This window comes from Lichenostomus cassidix, chromosome 1, assembly GCF_008360975.1.
Source record: "Lichenostomus cassidix isolate B80296 chromosome 1, HeHo_3.0, whole genome shotgun sequence".
Taxonomy (NCBI): domain Eukaryota; kingdom Metazoa; phylum Chordata; class Aves; order Passeriformes; family Meliphagidae; genus Lichenostomus; species Lichenostomus cassidix.
In genome coordinates, this window is record NC_139479.1 from 2,844,996 (window position 1) to 2,865,490 (window position 20,495).

Here is a 20,495-nt window from a genome sequence, read left to right on the forward strand (position 1 = left end):
GGAGTAAGAAATGTCATTGGCATAATCAAGACACTTCTTTAAATTTCTCAAAGCAGACTGTCACAATTTTCCCAGTAACATTTGACCCCAAGGGATGAAATGTATCCTGCTTTTCTAAGGAGAAAGTTTTCTGAGGAGTTTGAAAGAAATACTGAAAAAATCCGGGTTTTGCTACAGCCAGAAAGAGCTGGAAAATAGAGGAGGGAGCCCTGACAACTGCACCAGCAAGGCCAAAGACTTTTTAATGGCAAAAATATTCACAGGCAAAGGTAGAGGATCAGCTGAAATCTGGTGGAGCTGAGAAGTAGCAGTTAGTGGGCTCCTATTATAAGAAAAGTTACAACCATATGACACAAGTGTTAATTTGAACTGGGAGTTAGTTTAAATAAAGCAAGGTGTAATAGCAAGCTTCAAGAACAGCTCTCTGGGTGCAATTTGGATCCCTGGTGTTCACTGAAAACCATGGCAAGTCAAGGGGGAGGCAAGAAGAAGTGGTGGTTAAATGGTCAGCCAGGCTGGGCAGCTGGGAAGGGCACATGGATCCCCTTGTTTGAATGCACCCAAAATGTTTAATATCACCTATAAATCAGTTGCAGGTGATGTGGCAAGAGAATCAGGGATGTTAACCTAAAAAAAACCACCCAGGCCCCAGCCTGTCTGTCCACAAAGCCTCTCCAACCCCTCAGGGGCAACTCTGACCAAATAAACACAGCAGAAAGCAACTTTATATTTCGGTGTCGCCGAGCTCCTCGCAACTTTCCAAGGGCCACCAAATTTTTTTTCCCCAAGGTGTGAGGAACGCCAACTCTGTTTCACAGGATCTGCAATTCGCAGGCTGCAGCTTTTTCCTGTCGCATCCCGTTTATATTAAGAACTCCCCAAAATAATTGCGGAAGGTGCGACATGACATCATCGCTCAAGTTCCACGGCTCCAAGTGTCGCAGTTTGCTTCTGGAAAATCACACAGAACCAGGTTGGAAAAGATGTCTTGAGAACATCAGGTCCAACTTTTGACAGGCCACCTCTTTGTCAATGAAACCATGGTCATGTCCTGGTGTTCCTTGAACACTTTCAGGGATGGTGACACCACCAGCTCCCTGAGCAGCTCGAATGCCTAATCACCCTTTCTGTGAAGAAATCCAAGAAATCCTTCCTAACAGACTGTTCTGTCCAAACAGACTATGCATTCGGAATTTTAGGGGTTAATTCCTAATCTCACCCATCTCGACGAGAGGTATCAAAAAACAAGCATGGAAATAATCCAGCATCTCACGCACAACCGGGTGGGGAGAGGGGGAAACAAAAAACACCATCCATCTCTCGCAACGACACCAAGCTGCTTTTTGCTCTGGTTTTTTTTCCCCTTTCCCTCCCGGAGCTCTCGGCATCCCCGGCGCTGGGCTGTGCCGGTACCAGCTACGACACCAAGCGGAGGGCAGGGCTTGCGGGAGGCGGGTCCTGCCGCTCCCCCCGCCCGCTGAAAGCGCCTGCGAGCGCGGGCGGCACGGCACAGCACGGCACGGCACGGCACGGCACGGCATAGCGCGGAGCCGGGCGGCACCGAGACCCGCACCGAACCCAGAGCATCCCCCGGGCACAGCACCGCGGGCAAGCACTGCCTTCTCCCCCCGGCATCCCGCCCCTTCTCCCCGCTCTCCGGCCGGGACTGTCCGCCGGGATCGGCGCGGTTGTTGTTGTTGGCCGGCGCGGCCGCATCGAGGATATTTTGGCATCGGAGCGGCGGCGCGTTCGCTCGGAGGGAGCGCAGGAGCGGCGGAGAGCCCGCGGAGAGCCCGCGGAGGGGCAGGTGAGGCGGGAGGGGGGAAAAGGGGAAAGGGGGGTGGCTCATCGGTGCTCCTGGACCCCTTCTTGCTGATCCTCCCGGAACCCCCCATGCTGATCCTCCGCGACCCATCCTCACTGATCCCCCCGGACTCCTCCATGCTGACGCTCCCCGACCCATCCTCGTTGATCCCCCCGGACCCCTCCACGCTGATCTTCCTGTCCCCATCCTCGCTGACCCATCCTCGCCGTGCTCTCTCCCACAGCCCCCCCGATCAGCCTCCCCCGCGGGCGGTGAGGTTCGGATGGATGCGCGCCCCGGCAGGAAGGGGTTAATGGGCAGCGCGCTCTGGATTTGGTTAGGACTTTAAAGGGACTTTAAAAAAAAAAAAAATGTTGGGCTGTGTGATCTCCCCACCGAACTTTTTTTTTTTTTCCTGTGGGCGAAGCGTGTGTCATGTGTGAGGAGCCAGGCAGGCTCTTGGCTATCTCCCGGCGGGGCACGCTGTTCTCTCCTGCCCTGTTCCTGTGGAGGATGGGTTTTCCTGAAAAAATAGCCATGTAGAAGAAAAACAACAACCAGGCATAATATCCCCCCACACCCCACCCGCTCTGCCCCCGAAAAAACCCCAAAGCAACCAGGAAAAATAACACTGGAGGTTCATGATCTGCTTTGGGGACAGCAGCGCTTCAGTTCTGCATGGGGATGCTGCCCAGCTGCGTCCAGCTGTGCGCAGGCACCTGGCTGCTGCTGAAAAGAAGGCGATCAGAATTCAGGAGTATTAGTTAATAAGTGCCTGATCCTGTTGACCCTGTTCTGGTTCACCCACTCAGCTATGCGGGGGTGTTGAGGAAGGTGTCCTGCCAGTTAAACCAATTATAGCTGGCAAGTCGCAGTCATCAGCATTAGTGGAGGAGCTGGAGGTGAGGCCCAGGCACACCGTGTCGGGCCGTAGTGGCTTTTCTGAACTCAAAACAGCAGCTTTCCAAGTCCAGATTTAACCCTCAGTGCCATTAAAATCCGTGTTGCCTTCCCAGCTCTGTTTGCCTTGCGGTATCTCTGCATGGATTTCATATCTCAGGGCTGGAAATTTGTGCTGCAGATGGGGAGAGAGCTGATGCGGGATGAGCAAAGGATGTAGAAATTCCTCTGCTCGAGATGTTTGGTTGGAGGAAGAAAGCTGGAGGGTTGCAAAACACGCTGAGGATCTCCATGTGGTGTTCAGCCAGAGCTCCATGGTTTTCTCAAAGCTTTTCTTCCAGGCAAGGCTGGAAGGAAACAGAACAAATGTAGCATGGAGAAACAGGGGCTTGGGTTAATGAGCAATGCTGTGTAATCAACACTCGGTATAAACCTTTTGTCTTAGGGCCCTAAACATCTCTAAAGAAACAAAAAAAAAACCAGGAAGGAGAGGATCCCAGCCCTTTCAGTCGGTGGGGAAGTGCCTAACAGGATTTGTGGAGAGGTCAGAATTGCACACAAGTGCCAGGAATCTTATTTGTACTCCTCACCAGGGATCAGACCCAAACTTACTGAATATACATACAAAATTTTCACAAATACTCAAATCCCTAAGTCAGTTATCCCTGGACAGCAGGGCAGGATTCAAAGGCAAAACAAAGGGTGTTAGAAATTGCCCTATACTTTTTTAAAAGCCCAGCCAAATGCAAGGATAAACAGTTGTTTAAACTGTGGCAAATTTAATGAACAGATTAGGATGCTTGCTGAGTGAGACTCATGCTGTGTGAAATTCTTTGCTGCTCAATGAGATGTGTAATTTAGATCAAATATTTGTACGTGCTGTTTGAGGTAAAAAACATCATTCAGCAGATTGCACTTTTTGAGTAACATTAATGAAGATTCTTTTCAGAGTCAGTTGACTTAGTTTATTTCAATTAGAAGGCCCACTCAATTGATAACAGTGAAGTTGAAATAGGCCTTTCAGGTTGAGGACTGTTGCTTTTTTTTTTTTTTTTTAAGTGATCAGCTATTTAGGAGGATGAAAGGGTTCCTTGTCTTTGGCTTTTGGATGTTTTTATTTTCCTCTCTGTTTATATGAATGTGTTGCCATTTTTAACAAGCTGGGCTTATTTTGTTGAGCTCCTAATTTGCATTTTTTTTCTAAATTTAATTTATTTTTTTATTTTAGTTTGTGTTAACTCAGGAGTGATAGATCTGGCTTGTTATAAGTGATCACAGTTTTGTGGAAATCTTGATAGTGTCCTCTGTGGCTATTTAAATACAAGTGCATATTTTCAGGCAGTTTCTGTGAAGCAAGAGAATTTAACCCAATGCTGTGAAAAAAAGGGAAGGAAAATTCAGATTGTGGTTTGATAAGGTATCAGTCACTGACACCTGAATTGCAGCATCACGATAAACCTCAACAGTGGCCGTAAAACTGGCTTTATTCCTTATGTTTGATCTCTCCCATAGGTCAGTCAGAGGATAGGAATCTTATCACTCTTTTCCCTAAGTGATATATAGGAGAAAAGTTACACAGGCCTCACACAACCCTGTTCCTGGTAATAAAGGCAATTTGATAAAGCTTTGACTTCAGTGCCACGAACATACTGATAGTGGTCCCATTATCAGCCCTTTAAAAAGGGTATTTTACTGCATAAACCCCTTTTCAATTAAAACTTAGGCCCTCTAAAGCTTTATAAATATGTTAATCCTGTGTTTAGGAAATATGCAAGATAACTTGGTTTGGAGTAAAGTAGTCAAGGCAGGAGGTTGCTGGGTATTGGCTGCACTGATTATTCATGAAAGGGGTGAATGAGGAGGTGAAGGTGTATCACGGTGTCACTCTGTCACTCCTCTTCCTTCCTCTGAAAGCCAAAGCCTGAAGTGAATCATGGCCTGGGAGAGGGAATACAGTAAGCAAAAATAACACAAAACTGACTGCTCAGGATAATGGGTGAAAAGCTGGGAAATATCCCAAAGAGACAGGTACTCGGTGGGCAAGGGATTTCTGTGGGCTTCTCAGGCTAACAGCATTTTTGTGAAAGTTCTCCTATTTGAGAAATAAGGTGGGAACTGTGTGATTGGGATGCTGGCAGGGAGAAGGAAAGCTTTCCCTGTATCTCATTCCCAGAGCTGCTCCACAGGCAGATACATCTGTCAACATCTGCTTCCTTCCTCCCTCCGTGGCAGTTTTTAATGTAATCCCTCTGGTTTTTCAGATGAGTGATTTTGGGATCAGGAACATGGATCAGGTCGCTCCTGTGTCGAATATGTACAGAGGAATGCTCAAGGTGAGTGCTCTGGAGCTGCCACCTTCCAAACTGGGGCATCTCCCAGTGTTTGCTGTGTTCTTAACCCAGGTTTGATTGCCCCCTTGTAATCTCCTGCCAGAGTATTTCCACAGAGATGTGAAAAGCAGAGCTGAAATAGGAAGGTGTAAATCCTGCACCCTCAACCTTCTCCCCCAGTGAGGCTCCCTCTCTCCATTCCCTTAATCCTAAGAATTTGAAAGTAAGAGGTAGACAAGAGCTGAGCTCAAATTCGCTGGTGTTGCTGAAAATTACCCAAATAAAGGTTAAAGGATGGGCAGCAGGGGTGGGTTTGTGTCTTTAACTCGATGAGACTGGCAGAGGGCTGTTCTGATGGGACTGGTCAGGTTTGGCTTTCCTGAGCCTTGTGTGGAATAAAAGTGGGTTATTCACTTACAGCTGTTATTAATGGAAGTCAAACACATTGTAAAAACCCCAAGATAATTATTAAATTTATCTTTAGGTAGACTGTGTCTGTTACCTTGCTCTGAAAGGAATTTACAAACTGAGGCCAAATGAGCAGCAGACTATAAAGGCTCAGTCTCAAAGGGCTTCCCACCTCCCCATTCATGCAAGTTGCTTTTTAATCCCAGTTATCAATTTTTTACACAGCATTGATTAATGTAAACCAAATAAAGGTTAGGGAGACCCTTTCTTCCCTCATTATCTTTGAGGAATTGCCATGATTTGAAGAATATTTGATGAAGGATCATTGCTGCTCTGATGCTTTATGTCCCCTCTTACCTTTTTTCTTCCTCATAAAAAAAATCCAAGAGATCCCCCAGTTTAACATCTGTGTGTTCTTAACACAGTGGTTGCTGGAAGTGGTTACTCAGTGTTCAGTTGTCACAGAATTAAATCAGAGACTTGTATTCTGCTATGCTGTAGCTGCTCACATTCCATTTTATCTCCTTCTGCAATAATTACATGTATTGAAAAGCCAAGTGAAGTGGTTGTGTAACTGATAGGACAAGCAGAACTCATTCTGCATTGTGTTTTTCCTCCTTTACTACTATTAAATCAAGAACGTGCCTACACATTAATTCTCTCCCTTTTGAAATATGAAACTAGCACGGTATGGATTTTACTCATTCACATGCCACAGCATTTTTTCCAGTGACTCAGGATAAGGGTCAGCTATTTACACAAAATTCAGGAGTTTCCAGATTGTGTTGAAAGAACTTGCCCTTTCTTTTAGGTGCTAGTGATGAGTCAGAGCTTTTATCTAGTAATGTTTAAAGAATCTTTTACCAGCAGATTTGGCAGCTGTTATTAACTTGTTTTATTCAGACATGAGCCTTTCCAGGGGTTTGCTCTGGCTCTTTTTGGGGGTACCCAAACTAGAGATTTACAATTTGCTGGCCAGGAGGTTTCTGAACCCATTAAATAAGGCATGATACTCTTTGTGGTGAGATGAAAAGTTTGGGAATGTGAGGGAAAATTAATCCTAATTTGCTGTTCCAGGGATATAGTTTAACTTGTTTTTGCATTGCATATGAATACTGCCCTGAAAAATCCTTGCCTTGTCCTCAGCTAAATCCACTCCTTTGGCACAAACTGGCAAATCAGTGTTTGCCTAAACCAAATAAACATTTCCAGCTCCCTGAAGGGCAGAGAAATGCCATGAGCTGCCATGAGCAAGCTGCAGCTTTCCAGAGCAATGTTCTATCCTCAGGTGCCTTTAAAAAAAAAACCTCAGTGGCAACTTTTATCCATCTTTGCCTCGAGATATTGCAGATATGGTTTCCCTGTGACTTAACAGGCAAGTTTCATAAGTTGTTTTTGAAGTTATTTCCTCCTCTGTTCACATTCCTTCTGCCCCCCCAAAGACTAAAGTGATTGGGGGAATTTAATAAATTTATGCCAGTATTTCTGGCACACACAGCTGGCACAAGTCAAGTTGGAAAGGAGTTAGGTTTTCAAAATATAACAGTATTTTTTGAATGTTGTCAGAATATCAGTAGAATCTGCTTTTATCTGGAACATTTTTATCAGTCTTGCTTATCCCTTTCTGTAAAATGAAAGTAGCAGTGTTTCACTGAGCATCTGAGCACTTGAAAGACTTCAAAATGTGGTTGCTGGCAAATCCAGTAAGGCAGAAGTATCAAAGTTGCTGCAACATCCTTCCTCAAGCCCTGTAAAGCTGGTACAGCTTCAAGTGATGTGGTTCAGATGAATTCTTCTCCTTTAGAGGAAAAAAAAAAAAGCTGCATAAATCTACTGTAGGTCTTGCACTGGCAGTTTTCCCATAATTTACAGATCTGCCATCAAATACTCACCGAGTGAATAATCAATTCAAAGGGTTCAGGAAATAAGCATTTCTTTAAAAGGTACCTGGAAATAAATACGTGTTTATACACACACACACAGACGTGTATTCTCTATTGTTAAAAGCCTCAATTACAGGAAAAACTAAGAATATCCTTATTTGGCTTTACTGTAACAGGCAGAACATCCCCCAGCTCGCCCTTATCGCTGGGTTTATTCTCGTACCAGAAGCTGTGCCCTCCTTGTGGTTACGTTTTCAAAGCTGCCTGAATCAAGATAATGGTGGTGCATGATCTAGGAAACCAAACCCAGACACTTCCTAGCAGTGCAGCTCACAGTTCTCTAGCGAAATGCTGATGTTGTTGTGTGTTTGTTCCGTTGCTCTGCAGCGTCAGCCGGCGTTTGACACCTTTGACAGCTCCAACTCGCTTTTTGCTGGGTATTTCTTCTCCCTGAATGAGGACCAGACGCTGCAGGAAGTGCCAACGGGATTTGACTCCACTTCTTATGGTAACTTTTCACTTTTTGCCTTAGTCTGGTCAGCAGATGGGAGATTTGTGGGGTCTAGCTAACATTTCTTGGGTGTATTTTTACAAGTGCAATGTGGATTTCCCTAAAAATAAGTGGTTTAGTACACAGACTTCTGTGTATGTACTCAATTTTATTCATGTGAGTTTCTTTGTGATAGTTGTTGTTTCCTGTACTGAAAAGAAATAGGAACTGGGATGCAGTAGCCTCATAAACTGGTTTTTCGTGGAAGAAGCCTCAGTAGGATTTAAAGCAGAGCTAGGAGTTTAAAAATCTTTAAGAAAAGTTTTTTGTGCATTTAAATTTGCAACACCTCGACCATAATTAAAGTGCATATATTCTGCAAGCTCTTTTTTCATCCTCTGGTGTTAAATCTCAGTATGCTTTATTCCATACCTTAAAAAACAGGGTTGGGGACATTTAAAGATTTTTCTTAATTATTATTTTTGTGTGTGTATAGCACAATACCCCACCAAGAGTGCCCTGCAAATCCTTGCCTAAAACCCCTGACAAAATGCAGATATTTTACCTGATGCTGCTTTTATCTCCCCTTAGGGAAGGGAAAAAAAACCTCCAAGCCTCAAACCCAGAAAACCACAGGTCCTTTGTTCTAGTGTGATTCTAATCAGTCACCTGCTCTGGTCAGCAAAGCAAGTCCTTGCAGATATGAGGAAGGGTGTGGTAAAAACAGAAGTTTAATATGAGTGGAGCCTGTAGATAGTCTGGGAGAGCAAGAAGAGCTGCACAGCTCTGAACTGACCTGGGATCTGCCAAGAGCAGCCTGGGACAGTGGAAGGTGTCCCTGCCATGGCTGGGGTGGCACTGGATGATATTCAGGGTGACTTCCACTCCAAACCACTCTGTGACATCATTCTGTGATAAAATGAGGCATCTTCTGGTAAAAACTGACCACTAAGAAAAACTGAGTGGGAGCCAAATTTATCCTTAAATAGAACCTGCTTGTAAATTTGGGAGTCAGTGAAGTAGATTAGTAATTTATACTGACATGTAATGGTGCCAGCTTTGTGGTTTGGTGCATTATTCACCCCCAGCTTGTTACCAGTCACACTTGTTTGGTCCAGATGATGGAATAATCCATTGCACCATGTCCTTGGGTGATGAGATATGATGAGGCCTGAAATGCAGTGTTGAATAGTGCAAGCTGGCTCTTTACAACCCCATTGCCAGTTAATCAAACTAAATAAAGATTGTCAGGAGTTGTAAAGAAGCCTGAGGTCAAATTATAGGTGGCAAAATAGGAATAAGCAGTCTCACTTCCTTAAAAAAAAAAAAAAGTAATAGTAAAGTTTCCCTGCAACAAAGGCACTTTATGTAACTACTGAGAGTAAATAAGGATCTATGCATGGAAAGCTGCAAAGCTCTAATTAGTGATGCAATCTTATCAAACAAGTAGCACAGAAATTTTAGAACACAGTAATTTCTGTTTTTAAAACACCAACTTCCTAGCATCCTTTTTTTCAAATTTTTTTTCAATTCTTGAAATAGCAAAAAGCCAGTCACTCCTTTCAGTGGCCTGAAGTCAATGTGTCTTCTTCCTCCCCTCCACCCCTTTTCTTTTCTTGCAGAGTCGAACAACTGTGAATTGCCTCTGTTAACCCCGTGCAGCAAGGCTGTGATGAGTCAGGCCCTGAAAGATACTTTCAGTGGCTTCACAAAGGAACAGTGTCGGCTGGGTATCCCAAATAGTAAGTGTTTGCTATTTATAAGCTTTTTTTTTTTTTTTTTTTTTTTTTTTTAATGCTAAGGAGGAGGCTGAATAGCTGCTCTTTGGAAAGGAAAGAATGATGTCAGTAGGAAATACAAGAATGGATCCTATGTGAATCTGGCACAGCTTGCCTTGGAAAAGGCCAGACTTGCTGGTGTTAAAAATGGGTGCATGGAGAGCTCATGCTTTGGCAGCATGAGAGAGAATCAAGCAAGCTGAGGGCATCTCTGGTTGCAAGTGAATGCAGAAAGAAAAAAGAGGACTGGGTTTTTCTTTTTTTTTTTTTTTTTGAATTCAAGAATGCATTCATTCTGAATTCATTCAGAACTAAATAACTTGGCTAAACAATTTTTTTTTTTAATTCAGTGCTTTCTAAGGAAGGTTATTTAACAGGAGCTATCTCTAAATATTGGATCCTTCCTGTCTTGCAGATCCCTGGCTGTGGACTGAGCAACAAGTTTGCCAGTGGCTTTCATGGGCTACCAATGAGTTCAGCTTGGCAAACGTGAACTTCCATCAGTTTCTTATGAGTGGCCAAGACTTGTGCAACCTGGGCAAGGAGCGTTTCCTGGAGCTGGCCCCTGACTATGTGGGGGATATTCTGTGGGAGCACTTGGAGCAGATGATAAAAGGTAATTAGAGAGCCAGAAAGAGCTTTTGGTTTAGGGCTCTCCTAACAGAAACAGAAATTGAGCTCTATTTCGACACTGGTTTCACTATGAAGGGCTTTTATTGCATATGGAAACTCAAAATGAACTTTAAAACTTGGTTAATAAGAGCGTTATCAGTACATCCTTGATATGCAAAGCACAGATGCAGATAGCTGGAGAAATTCTGTGTGCAGGCTGAGTACATTTGTAGGCAGGTTCTATTTGGGAAAATCATTGGAATAAATGAGATTGGGGTGTGACCACTGTAAATCTAAATAAAATAGGTAACCCCATAAATGCAACGTTAACCAAGAGTTAACTCTAAAAGCACACTGCAGTTATTGTTGGTTTTAAGTTTTATGTTAAAATTAAATTGCTGTGATGGTTTTAAAGCCTGCTGGAAGTTGGTTAGGGGGTTTTTTTGTGTGATTTCTGTCATGAGAGAGAATGAAATACAGCATCATAGTAAATTTTTTGTGAATGGTGACCCCAAAATACTCACAATAGTCAGAAGCTTTCCATGGCATACATGTCAAATCTTTAAAATTATAAACCCAAATTTTATCTTTTTTTCCTCTCCCCAGACAGCCAAGAGAAAACCCAGGATCAATATGTGGAGAACTCTCACCTCACCTCAGTTCCTCACTGGGTCAATAATAATTCCTTAAGTAAGTATTTTTAAAAATTCGTATTTTGCATCTCTCAGTTTGTTCTAAGCATGTAACAGATTCCAGGGTAAAAGCAAAAAGCACCAGAATAGTTACTGTGCTTGAGGAGAACATTTGACTTCAGCTGCTGCAGCCTTCTTTCCTTGTATTGTTCAATTGTCATCTAATTTATATCGGAAATCTTTTGAAGAGCAAAGCCTTTGAGAAAATGAAATTTCCTCTTGCTATGCCAAACCCTACATCTGTGGAGCAGAATGACCACTCCCATCTCTAGCAAACCAAGCAAATCAAGAACTGGGAAGCAGCAAGAGTTATGTTTAGGCTTTTTTCAAGGCTCTGGGAGTGTGCTAGAGCTGCTGGAAGTGTGTGGGATGCAGTGCTGGCTCCCTCGGATTGTTTGATTGATGTTGTGTTTTTTATTCTGCCACAGTCAGGCTTCAGCTCAACCTGATTACACCACTTAATGGTGAGAGCTTTGCTCAAAACCACTTAAACTTCCCCATTTTTTTGCTGTAGTTTCCTTAAAGAACAAACAATGGACATTTGTGGCTGGCAAGTTACAGAGGGGGATTTACAGAATCTGATTTGGTGTATTTAGTGTATTAGTTTGTTTAAGGGTCTCCAGGGAAAAATCATCTAATTCTTTTGGGTTTTTTTTTTTTTTTCAGCTGTTAACGTAGATCAGAATTCCTATGGAATGCAAATGCCTGGATACCCTAAACCCCTCAGTTATCCCAAACCCAGTCTCCTGACTGACGTCTGTCAGACTTCCACGGCACCGAATCTCCTCAACCCGGAACAAGAGTTCCCATTGTTCCCTAAAACCCAAGCAGATGCTGTTGGTGTAAACTACTGTGCAGTAAATCAGGATTTCCCAAGGAGCAATCTCAATTTGCTGATGGATAACTCTGGTGAGTCATTATCTGCATGATAAACACGGGGCCATATTCGGAATTTCTCTTCCTCCTTTGCATGATTTATATGGACAGGCTTGATTAAAGGGGAGGGAAAAAAAAACCAACCAACACTTTCTATTTTATTTATTTTGGTTTTTTATTTGATAAAGGCAAGCTGAGAGAACACGAATCCAGCGACAGTGGTGCTGAGAGCTACGAAAGCTCAGACTCCATGCTGCAGTCCTGGAACAGCCAATCCTCCCTGGTGGATTTGCAGCGTGTGCCATCCTACGAGAGCTTTGAGGATGACTGCAGCCAGTCCCTGTGTCTGAGCAAACCTACCATGTCCTTCAAAGACTACATCCAAGAGCGGAGTGATCCTGTGGAGCAAGGGAAACCAGTTATACCAGCAGCCATCCTGGCTGGCTTTACTGGTGAGTAGTGAGGCAAAATGGTCACTCCTTTCTTATGTAACGTCAGTATTGCCTGTAAAGTGTGTGCCATGGGGGTAGAGACACAAATAATTTCAGTTTTAAATGTTATTAAACAAAGTCTCGTGGATTATCCAAAGCAAGAACAGGCAGGCATGTCAGATCAAGTAAAAATCAAATGCGCTTTTTGATCTGTTTGAAAAAAAAGGGAAACCTGGACAAATCTCCCTGATTTGGGAATTCCCACAGGTGTTGTTAAGGCCTGTTCCTGTAGTCCTTGCAGAAATTGGGGTTTTCCTGTAGAACGTTTGCCAAGCCAGAGACTTCAGGACAAGCCCTGGAGCTGGAAATGCAGCTGTTGGGAGGTGGGAGTGAGGGTTAAAGGATCCACGTGAGAGGGAAAGCCATAACTTGTGTCAAATCCTTTGTTTCCGTGAAAAACATGACTTAATTTCTACAAGGGTTTCTTTCTGATCTATAAAAAAGATAAATCATATTAATTACCAGGTCTGTGATACAAGTCTGATCACATACATTGGTTGTGGTTAGAGCTGGGAGAAGTATTAATTTGTGGTTTTTCCGTGTCTCCTCTTTCCCAACAGGCAGTGGACCTATACAGCTATGGCAATTCCTTCTGGAGTTACTGACTGACAAGTCCTGTCAGTCATTCATCAGCTGGACAGGAGATGGATGGGAATTCAAACTTGCTGATCCAGATGAGGTATGTGGCTAATTGGGGTGAACACAAAGATTTGGGGTCTGATCTGACATCTGTGGGCTCAGTCTTGGGTATGGATGTGTGTTCAGCTACACATCAAATAGGGTAGTGCTGCTTTTGAAGTATTTTGGGAGGTTTAGTCATTAAAAGGAAATAGAATGCATTTTGATTTTATTATACTGTTTCCAGTAGGAAAATCGTTGTATTAATAGATGGGATAAAAAGTCCAGTGAAACTTTTTTTTAAGTAAAAAAAAAAAAGAAGAGGGGAGAGAAATTATTAAATTGTTAACTCCAAGGAACTTCATAGCATTCGACTTCCAGTAAAGAGTTTTCCCCTGCTGCCTTATAGCAAATCAGTGGTAAAATAGTGTTTTTTTGAGAGAGCAGACTGTGCCAGAGCACCAGGAGTGCTGGGACAATGCTCTCAGGCACAGGGTGGGATTGTTTGGGTTGTCCTGTGCAGGGCCAGGACATTGATGATCCTCATAGGGATCTTCCAAATCAGGATATTCTGTGATTCTTGGGGTTGCTGTGTGCAGGGCCAGGAGCTGGGCTGGTGGTGGAGTCATCCCTGGAGGCCTTTAGGAAAAGAGTAGATGTGGCACTGAGTGCCATGGTCTGGGTGACAAGGTGGTGTTAGGTCATAGGTTGGATTCCATGATCTCAAAGATCTTTTCCAGCCTGGTTGATTCTGTGATCCTTGTGGGTCCCATCCAGCTCAGGATATTCTGTGTTTCTTGGGGTTGCCCAGTGCAAGGCCAGGAATCAGACTGATCCCTATGGGACACTGCCAATTTGGGATATTCTGTGATTCCTCCATAAACCTGACCTCCTTAAGCATGTTTTGGCCTGTCCACTACAAATGGGTGTCCCTTGCTGCTGTTGTCTGTGGTGGGATCAGTCACGAGCTCTCCTCTTGTGAGCTTGGGACATCCAAAGCAAATAAAACGCTCTGACAGAGAAAGAGTTCTATTTAATCAGCCCCCAAGAAGAAGAAGAGTCGAGTAAACATTGACTTTGCTCCCTGTCAGGTGGCACGGCGGTGGGGCAGGAGGAAAAACAAGCCCAAGATGAACTACGAGAAGCTGAGCCGCGGTCTGCGCTACTATTACGACAAGAACATCATCCACAAGACGTCGGGGAAGCGCTACGTCTACCGCTTCGTCTGCGACCTCCACAACCTGCTGGGCTACACCCCCGAGGAGCTGCACGCCATGCTGGGCGTCCAGCCCGACACCGAGGACTGATCCCGGCCGCCCGCGCCGCAGGCTGGAATCTCGTGTGGGGACAGTGGCCCGCCGTGCTCGGGGCAAAGCGGGACCTTCACGCATTTTGTAACCGCGGAGGAGCTGGGAAGGAAGCGCCTCGTGTCGTCGCGGGGCTCTGTGGGAGTGGGAATGGCTTCCAGGTCTGGCATGGAAATATAGGAATGCCCTTGGGGTCGGCGTTTCAGCTGCCCCGCGAAGCGTTTTTGCCGCGTGAGGATGGGGTGGCTTCGAAACCAAAGGTTGGCTGGGAGAAGCCAGTGACGCAGCAGAGCTCTTGCTCGGATGTTCTAAAGCGCCGCCGTCCTCGCTTACATCTTGTATCATGCAGTTTGTTTAAACAAAACAAAACAAAAAAAAAAAAACAAATGGACTAATTTATTTCAAATGAGCGGTAAGGAGATTGGTATTAGTTTTGTTTTAAAGCACGTTTTATTGTTGTTATTATTGTTACTACTCCAGAAATGTGCTGCATAGGTACATAAACACTCTGTGTCCAAAACCAGATGTAGCAACTGTTAACAAAAAAAAACAACCCACCCTTTTATAAAGAAGGGGAGGAAAATCATACCATTTCAATATTCAGTTTGTATATATTCTGTGATTCCTTTGGAAACTCTGATGTTCCTATTTAACAGATACTGTATAGTGTAAATTAAACTAATTGTATGTGTGTTTTGAAATAGGATGAATGTAAACTTATCAAATGTGTTTTTTTTTTTTTTTTCCATGTTTGTCTAGGATATACAACCTTCTGCAAATATTTAATTGGCCTGAGAGACAGCAGAGGTTGTATGCTCAGTGTGCATGCATTTGGGGGGGCATGCAGGGAGGGAAGCCGAGCTCAGGATTTTGCCAAGACTGAAGCTGGCAATTCTTTGTGCATTTTGGCATTTTTACAGGAAACTAATGTTGTATTCTGGGACATAAAAGGGCCTGTTTGTGGTTTCTTCTGTAACTGAAAAATGAAAATATTAATATGGGTAAAATTACCTTTTTTTCTTTATAAATGGCATATGTTTTTCAACTTCTATGCATGTACTTTTAAAAAAAAATTTATATACAAGCCTTATTTTTTCAGTTCACTTGTCTCTTCCTGCAGTTTATTCTGTATGATTAAAATAATGAATTCTATTTTTGGAAATAACTGTGACTCCTTTTCAAAGATCAGGAGGGTTTTATGTAGCAGCTATTTTTACTGCAAAAAAAAAAAAAAAGGAAAAAAATCACTGGAAAAACGTACTTTGTAAGAAAGCTTTATTTTTTATCTGAGCTTGATGTACAGTTCAATGTGTTATACAGTGTGAGAGGTTTAAAAATATGAGTCTTCATTAAAACCTCTTGAAAAGAAAATTTTGTGTGGTTTTTTTTGAAGTTTCAGAGGAGTTCCTTTCTTGGTTTGTTGTTGGTTCAACCCTTGTCCATCCTGCTACCACCACCCTCAACATCTTCAGGATGAAAAAAAAAATCCCCAAAAAACCCCCAAAACAGCCAGACTTGAGGGTTATTGGAGAAAATACTGCAGGAGTGCATAGGCTGATGGTCTTGAGCCAAGGTGGATGGAAGCAACCACTCTCTCTTTGGATATAAATTCAAGTTAACACCTTTTTGTTGTGCCTCTGAAAGAAAATTCTTCAGTTCTGTGGTGTGAATCAGCATGTAAAGTGATGGGGGAAGATATGGAAAAACAGAGGTGGGAAGACAACTTCAGCTTGAACTGTTCCTGCCCTGTGCAAATGAACTCTGCTGTCTCCATCATACTCTTCTTCATCCCTCCACCTTCCAGAGAAGCAGGAAATGCAGAAACATTTGCACACATTTAAAAAGAAAAAAATGTAGTTATTAAATAATGCTGCCCCTAAGCCTCTTGATCTTTCTACCAAGCTGTGTCTCGGTGTTGCTTTTGGTGTAGTCACCCTGTGAAAAAGCATGGGCTTGAGATTTTTTGGGGAATGTGCCTTTCTCAATGGGAGGAGCTGGAAGGGCAGGCATGTGGCTTTTCTCCTGATCAGCTGCAGATTTGCTTGCCCTTCAGCCTTGCTTTTCCTTGTTCCTGTGAAGGAAAAGAGTCACAGAATGGTTTGGGTTGGAAGGGACCTTAAAAGATAATTTCCAAGCCCCTGCTATGGATGGGGGTAGTGCTACACAGTGCCTGTGATCCTAATCCTGGGGGAGTCACTTGTTATGCATGAAAATAAAGTATGGGCTGTCATGGTGAATGTGGGATTTTTCTTCTGAGTGTCTTTCTCACACCATGGCTCAACCTGTGCAAGTCTCATTTGCAGCCTCTTTTCCCTGAACACAGAACTGTTTCTTCATTTAGGCTGAAAGCTCAGTTGCCTCTTGCGTGGGTGATCAGTGATGGCTCCAAATTAGAGGCTAAAGCAAAGTTGTTTGTTTTCCTCCCCCAGCAGGAAAAAAAGAAATTTCATGGTAGTGGAAGTACCCTGACACATGCAACCCACACTAGTGTGTCTTCCAGAAGCAAAAATGTTCCAGAAAAAGCATTGGAAAGAGCTGCCCAGGGAGGTTTGCAGTCCCCACCCCTGCAGGTGTCCCAGGAAGGCCTGGCTGTGGCACTCAGTGCTCTGGGCTGGGGACAAGGTGGAGATTGGGCACAGCTGGGACTCCATGGGCTGGGAGGGCTTTCTGTGTGACCTATTCACAAAAACCTGCTCTCCTGCACTCAACTGGGTCCTCCAGGGCTTCAAGCTGTAGCCCAGGGTGACCCAGAAAACAATGATTAAAGGATATTTTGTCACAGTGCACGGAGAAAGCTCCACTCTGTGTTCTCAGCCACCCAGCATCAAAGAGGCTGTTGAAAGCAGCCTGGCTGAATTCTTCACCTTCTTCAGGACGTGCCTCCCTGTGCTTCCAGCTGCCAGCTTTCCTCATGAGACAGCAGTCAAAATAAAGTCTTGCAGCTGGCAACCTACCCACGGCTGGCATATCACCTCTAATAACAAGAGTTTGACTTCAAAGTCTTCTTTGCTCTTTTTAATTAAAAAAAAAAAAAAGGAAAAAGTAGAATGCCATCCCAAGTAAAACACCTCTGGGCTGGGAAATCTGTGAGCTGCAAATGCTCAGTGTCCAGGGGACTTTTCTGGGAAACATCTGTCAGCTGCTCCTCGTTCTCATACCCACCTTAGGTCTGAGCTGTCAGCCACGGTCAGGTACAGGTGAGGGGCAGGAGAATGGGGCAGATGATGGATCACTCATCCCAGCCCTTTATCCTTTATCCCTTATCTCCAGCAGTGTGAGGAGGATTGAGTAAACCTGGCCACTCTCTGCTGGTGGTTCCCAAGTGAATTCCCATCCCCTCACAGTGTTCAGCCTCTTGGAGGGGACACCTTCCCCATTATTACTGATTTTAGGACTTCTTACCTTGTCCAGCCTAAAAGGAAGGAGCCTCCTTGGCTGCTCTCTACTGACTTGTCCTCAAGCCCTGGAGACCAGCACCTCACCCAGGCTCTGAGCTGAGGGCACACCAATGTTCAGCTCAGCAGCATAACAAAGCTGTTTTCTCGGTACCTTCATGCTTTTTTGGCTTTTTGGCAGTCCCTGCACATTGAGCTGATGATTTCAGAGAGCTGTCAGTGATCCATTTCCTGGTAGCTACCATTTCCAAGTTTAGCATCACATACACCCAGGCTGGGTTATTTTCCCTTGGGTGGATTTCTTTAAATTAACCTTCAGTGATGCTCACCTGCCACATTTTTGTGTGTTGTGAGGTCCTCCTGGAGTTCCTCACCAGCACTGTGGCACTTGGCTACTGAAACCACTCAGCATTATCTGCAGACCTGGAAGTTTTACAGCCCTGGAATTTCTGGCCCTGCTGGCTGTTACTATGCCAAGGACCAAAAGAGTTGATGCAGCATTCAGCCTTTCTTCTGCTTCCAGTGCCAATATCTTCCACAGCTTTTGATGCCCTTTCCAAGGATAGCCCAAATTTTGACAGGGTAAAGAATTGCCAGATCTTGGCCATGGCAGTGTTTTTCTCATGTTTCTCTTTCTCTCTGTGTGAAGTGGAGCACAAGTTGACCCCTCTGTGTTCACACCACCATGTGACTGCAGCAATGCTCATATGCTGGACACATGAATGCTCAAAAGGCTAAAGAGGGAATAAAAGCTGTCCCTGTAAGCCAGAAGAAGGAAAAAATCAGCCTAGGGTTCACAGTCTTTGGGAAAGATATCCAGGATCTCATGTCCAATGTGTGTCGTGTGATGTGCAGTCTGCAGCCACACAATGAGGGGAGTTATTAAAAATAAATAAAATATGCTGGCCAGTAACAGCGCAATTTGCTCCGTGCAAATTGAGATTTTCAAGTGATAAGTCTTGGGTATGAATAAAAGAGTTGTAAGATAATTGTGTGGTTTGGGGAAGAAGCATCAGAGCTTGATGTTTTTCTTCCTTCTGCCTCTACCTCTCTTGGCATTTACAATGAGGTGAATGACGAACTCAACAAAATATGAGTAGCTAGTATAACAAATGTAATGAAATCTCTGCATGTGCAAATGATTGGGTTTGGAAGATATTTTTCCCACCTGCAATCTAAATAGCTCAAAAAATGGCCCAAAATCCCATATATAGAATGTTTACCATGATTTTCTGCATCATAACAAAAAATGAGAGCAAATGCAAAAGTCCTGACACAATTCCTCTAAAGCCTGCATACCCAAAAACTGTTTGTTCTTCATTTTCCTCCACTATGAGCAGAACCACAAAGGAAAACAGGTTTGTCTATGCATTCCTTGGGCTGTGGAGGGAAATCCAGAGCTCAGAGGGAGGTGGGCAAGCTGAGCCAAAAGCATTTGGTTTGGAAATGGAGGGAGAAACCACCCAGAGTGTGTATCAGGGCTGGCTCACCCTGCTCTCCCAACCCCATCCCAGGGGCCAAAGGCAACACACAGAAGGGATAAAACCTTCAGTCCCTCTGGAAAGCTGGTGGCCATCCCCTTCCTGTCTGGAAAACCAAGCTGGGCTCATCCTCCTGAAGCCAAGGGGTGCAGTGGTGGAGTGACAGCTCCTGACCTGCTCTGTGTACAACTCACTCACCTGTGGTGAGGTCTGGCTGGGATTGCTCTGCCACAGGAGGGTTTCCAGAGCCCATCTCCCACCTTGGCCATCTGAGAGAAATGCAGAAAGGAAGGAAAGCGTTTTCCATGAAGTGGTTGCAGGTTAAAATTCCATGTCAGATGTGGTGACTATAATTCCCCCTCTCCTTCACCTAAATGTTTGAACCTGGGGCAGTGGAAGGTGTCCCTGCCCACAGCAGGGGTTTGGAACTGGATGAGCTTTAAGGTTCCTTCCTACCCAAATCATTCTATGAGTCTTAAGCTAAAGAAACCTGTTCTTACTTGGCTGCCTCTCCTTGGCCTGCTGTATCTAGAATCAAACTTCATTTCTTTGTCAAACTTTTTTTTTTTCCCCTGACAGAAGGCAAAGAACAGCCCAGCAGATGCAGCTCTCCCATTTAGCCTCCTCCTGTTCACAGGGAGCTCTCGTTCTCCTGCAGGGTGCTTTTTTTTGCCCTGCAGAAGAAGAGGAGCTCTTCCAAGAGAAATATCATTCCTCCTACGTGCCTTTGAACAGACCTGTTTGTTTGTTTTTCCCCGTTTGAGCGCCAGCCCCTGGGAGATGCCAGGAACACGCATCTTGCAGAAGCCAGGAGTTGGTCCCAAATCCCCTTCTCCCACACTGCCCATCCCACTGCCAGTCCTCCCTGGAGCCACTGCTGAGCCAGCAGGAACATCTCTGCCTGAGGATGGACTGGTTTGGAACAGTTTCCCCAATGTCTTGTGCACAACGCTCCTTTTCTTCCTCATCAGGGCTCTACGTCTGCTGGCTTCCCAACTTTTTTTTTTTTCCTTTTCTTAAACAAATACAACCATTGTTGTTTATGCAGGGAAAATTCCACTTTCTCCTCAAGGGGCTTTGCCAGGATCCAAAGGCTAGGGATGTATCTTTTCCACAGAATTTACAGATCACTCCTTCTCTCTTTCGTGCCCATGAACACTTTTCATTACAGGTTTTTAAACAATCTCTAACATCCCCAGCTAAGCCCAGGGCTGTGATTGAGTCCTCATCCCCTGACTCTGACAGGGAAGGAGATTCCTGCTAGGGAGGAGTGGACAGTGACACTGGTGCCTCCACAGCTCTCCCTGTTTCTCTTTCCAGCCTGAAGCAGCTCATAACTGGGGGATTTTCCACTCCCCTTGGAGGATCTCTGTGTACACCTTACCCAGGTGCTCAGTCAGTGCTGTTTGGGTTCATGGTGGCTTCTATGA

The 20,495-nt window shown here is 44.4% G+C and overlaps 1 protein-coding gene and 1 long non-coding RNA gene across 2 annotated transcripts in view; one reads left to right on the forward strand and one right to left on the reverse strand.

The window, feature by feature from the left end:
• Positions 1-1,481: 1,481 nt before the first annotated feature.
• On the forward strand, positions 1,482-15,560 carry ETS2 (ETS proto-oncogene 2, transcription factor). The gene is made up of 10 exons (XM_085080830.1): positions 1,482-1,807; positions 4,966-5,037; positions 7,713-7,833; positions 9,438-9,557; positions 10,009-10,209; positions 10,812-10,895; positions 11,564-11,806; positions 11,962-12,225; positions 12,825-12,943; positions 13,974-15,560. Exons 2-10 carry the CDS (start codon positions 4,966-4,968, stop codon positions 14,187-14,189), a joined length of 1,440 nt encoding a protein of 479 aa, XP_084936956.1. The 5' UTR covers positions 1,482-1,807; the 3' UTR covers positions 14,190-15,560.
• The window catches only part of LOC146444072 (uncharacterized), a 71,959-nt gene continuing 66,014 nt past the window's right edge, over positions 14,551-20,495 (reverse strand). Inside the window, exon 2 of the long non-coding RNA XR_014856259.1 lies at positions 14,551-16,260. This is a non-coding gene — a long non-coding RNA (uncharacterized LOC146444072). The remainder of the gene's footprint in view (positions 16,261-20,495) is intronic.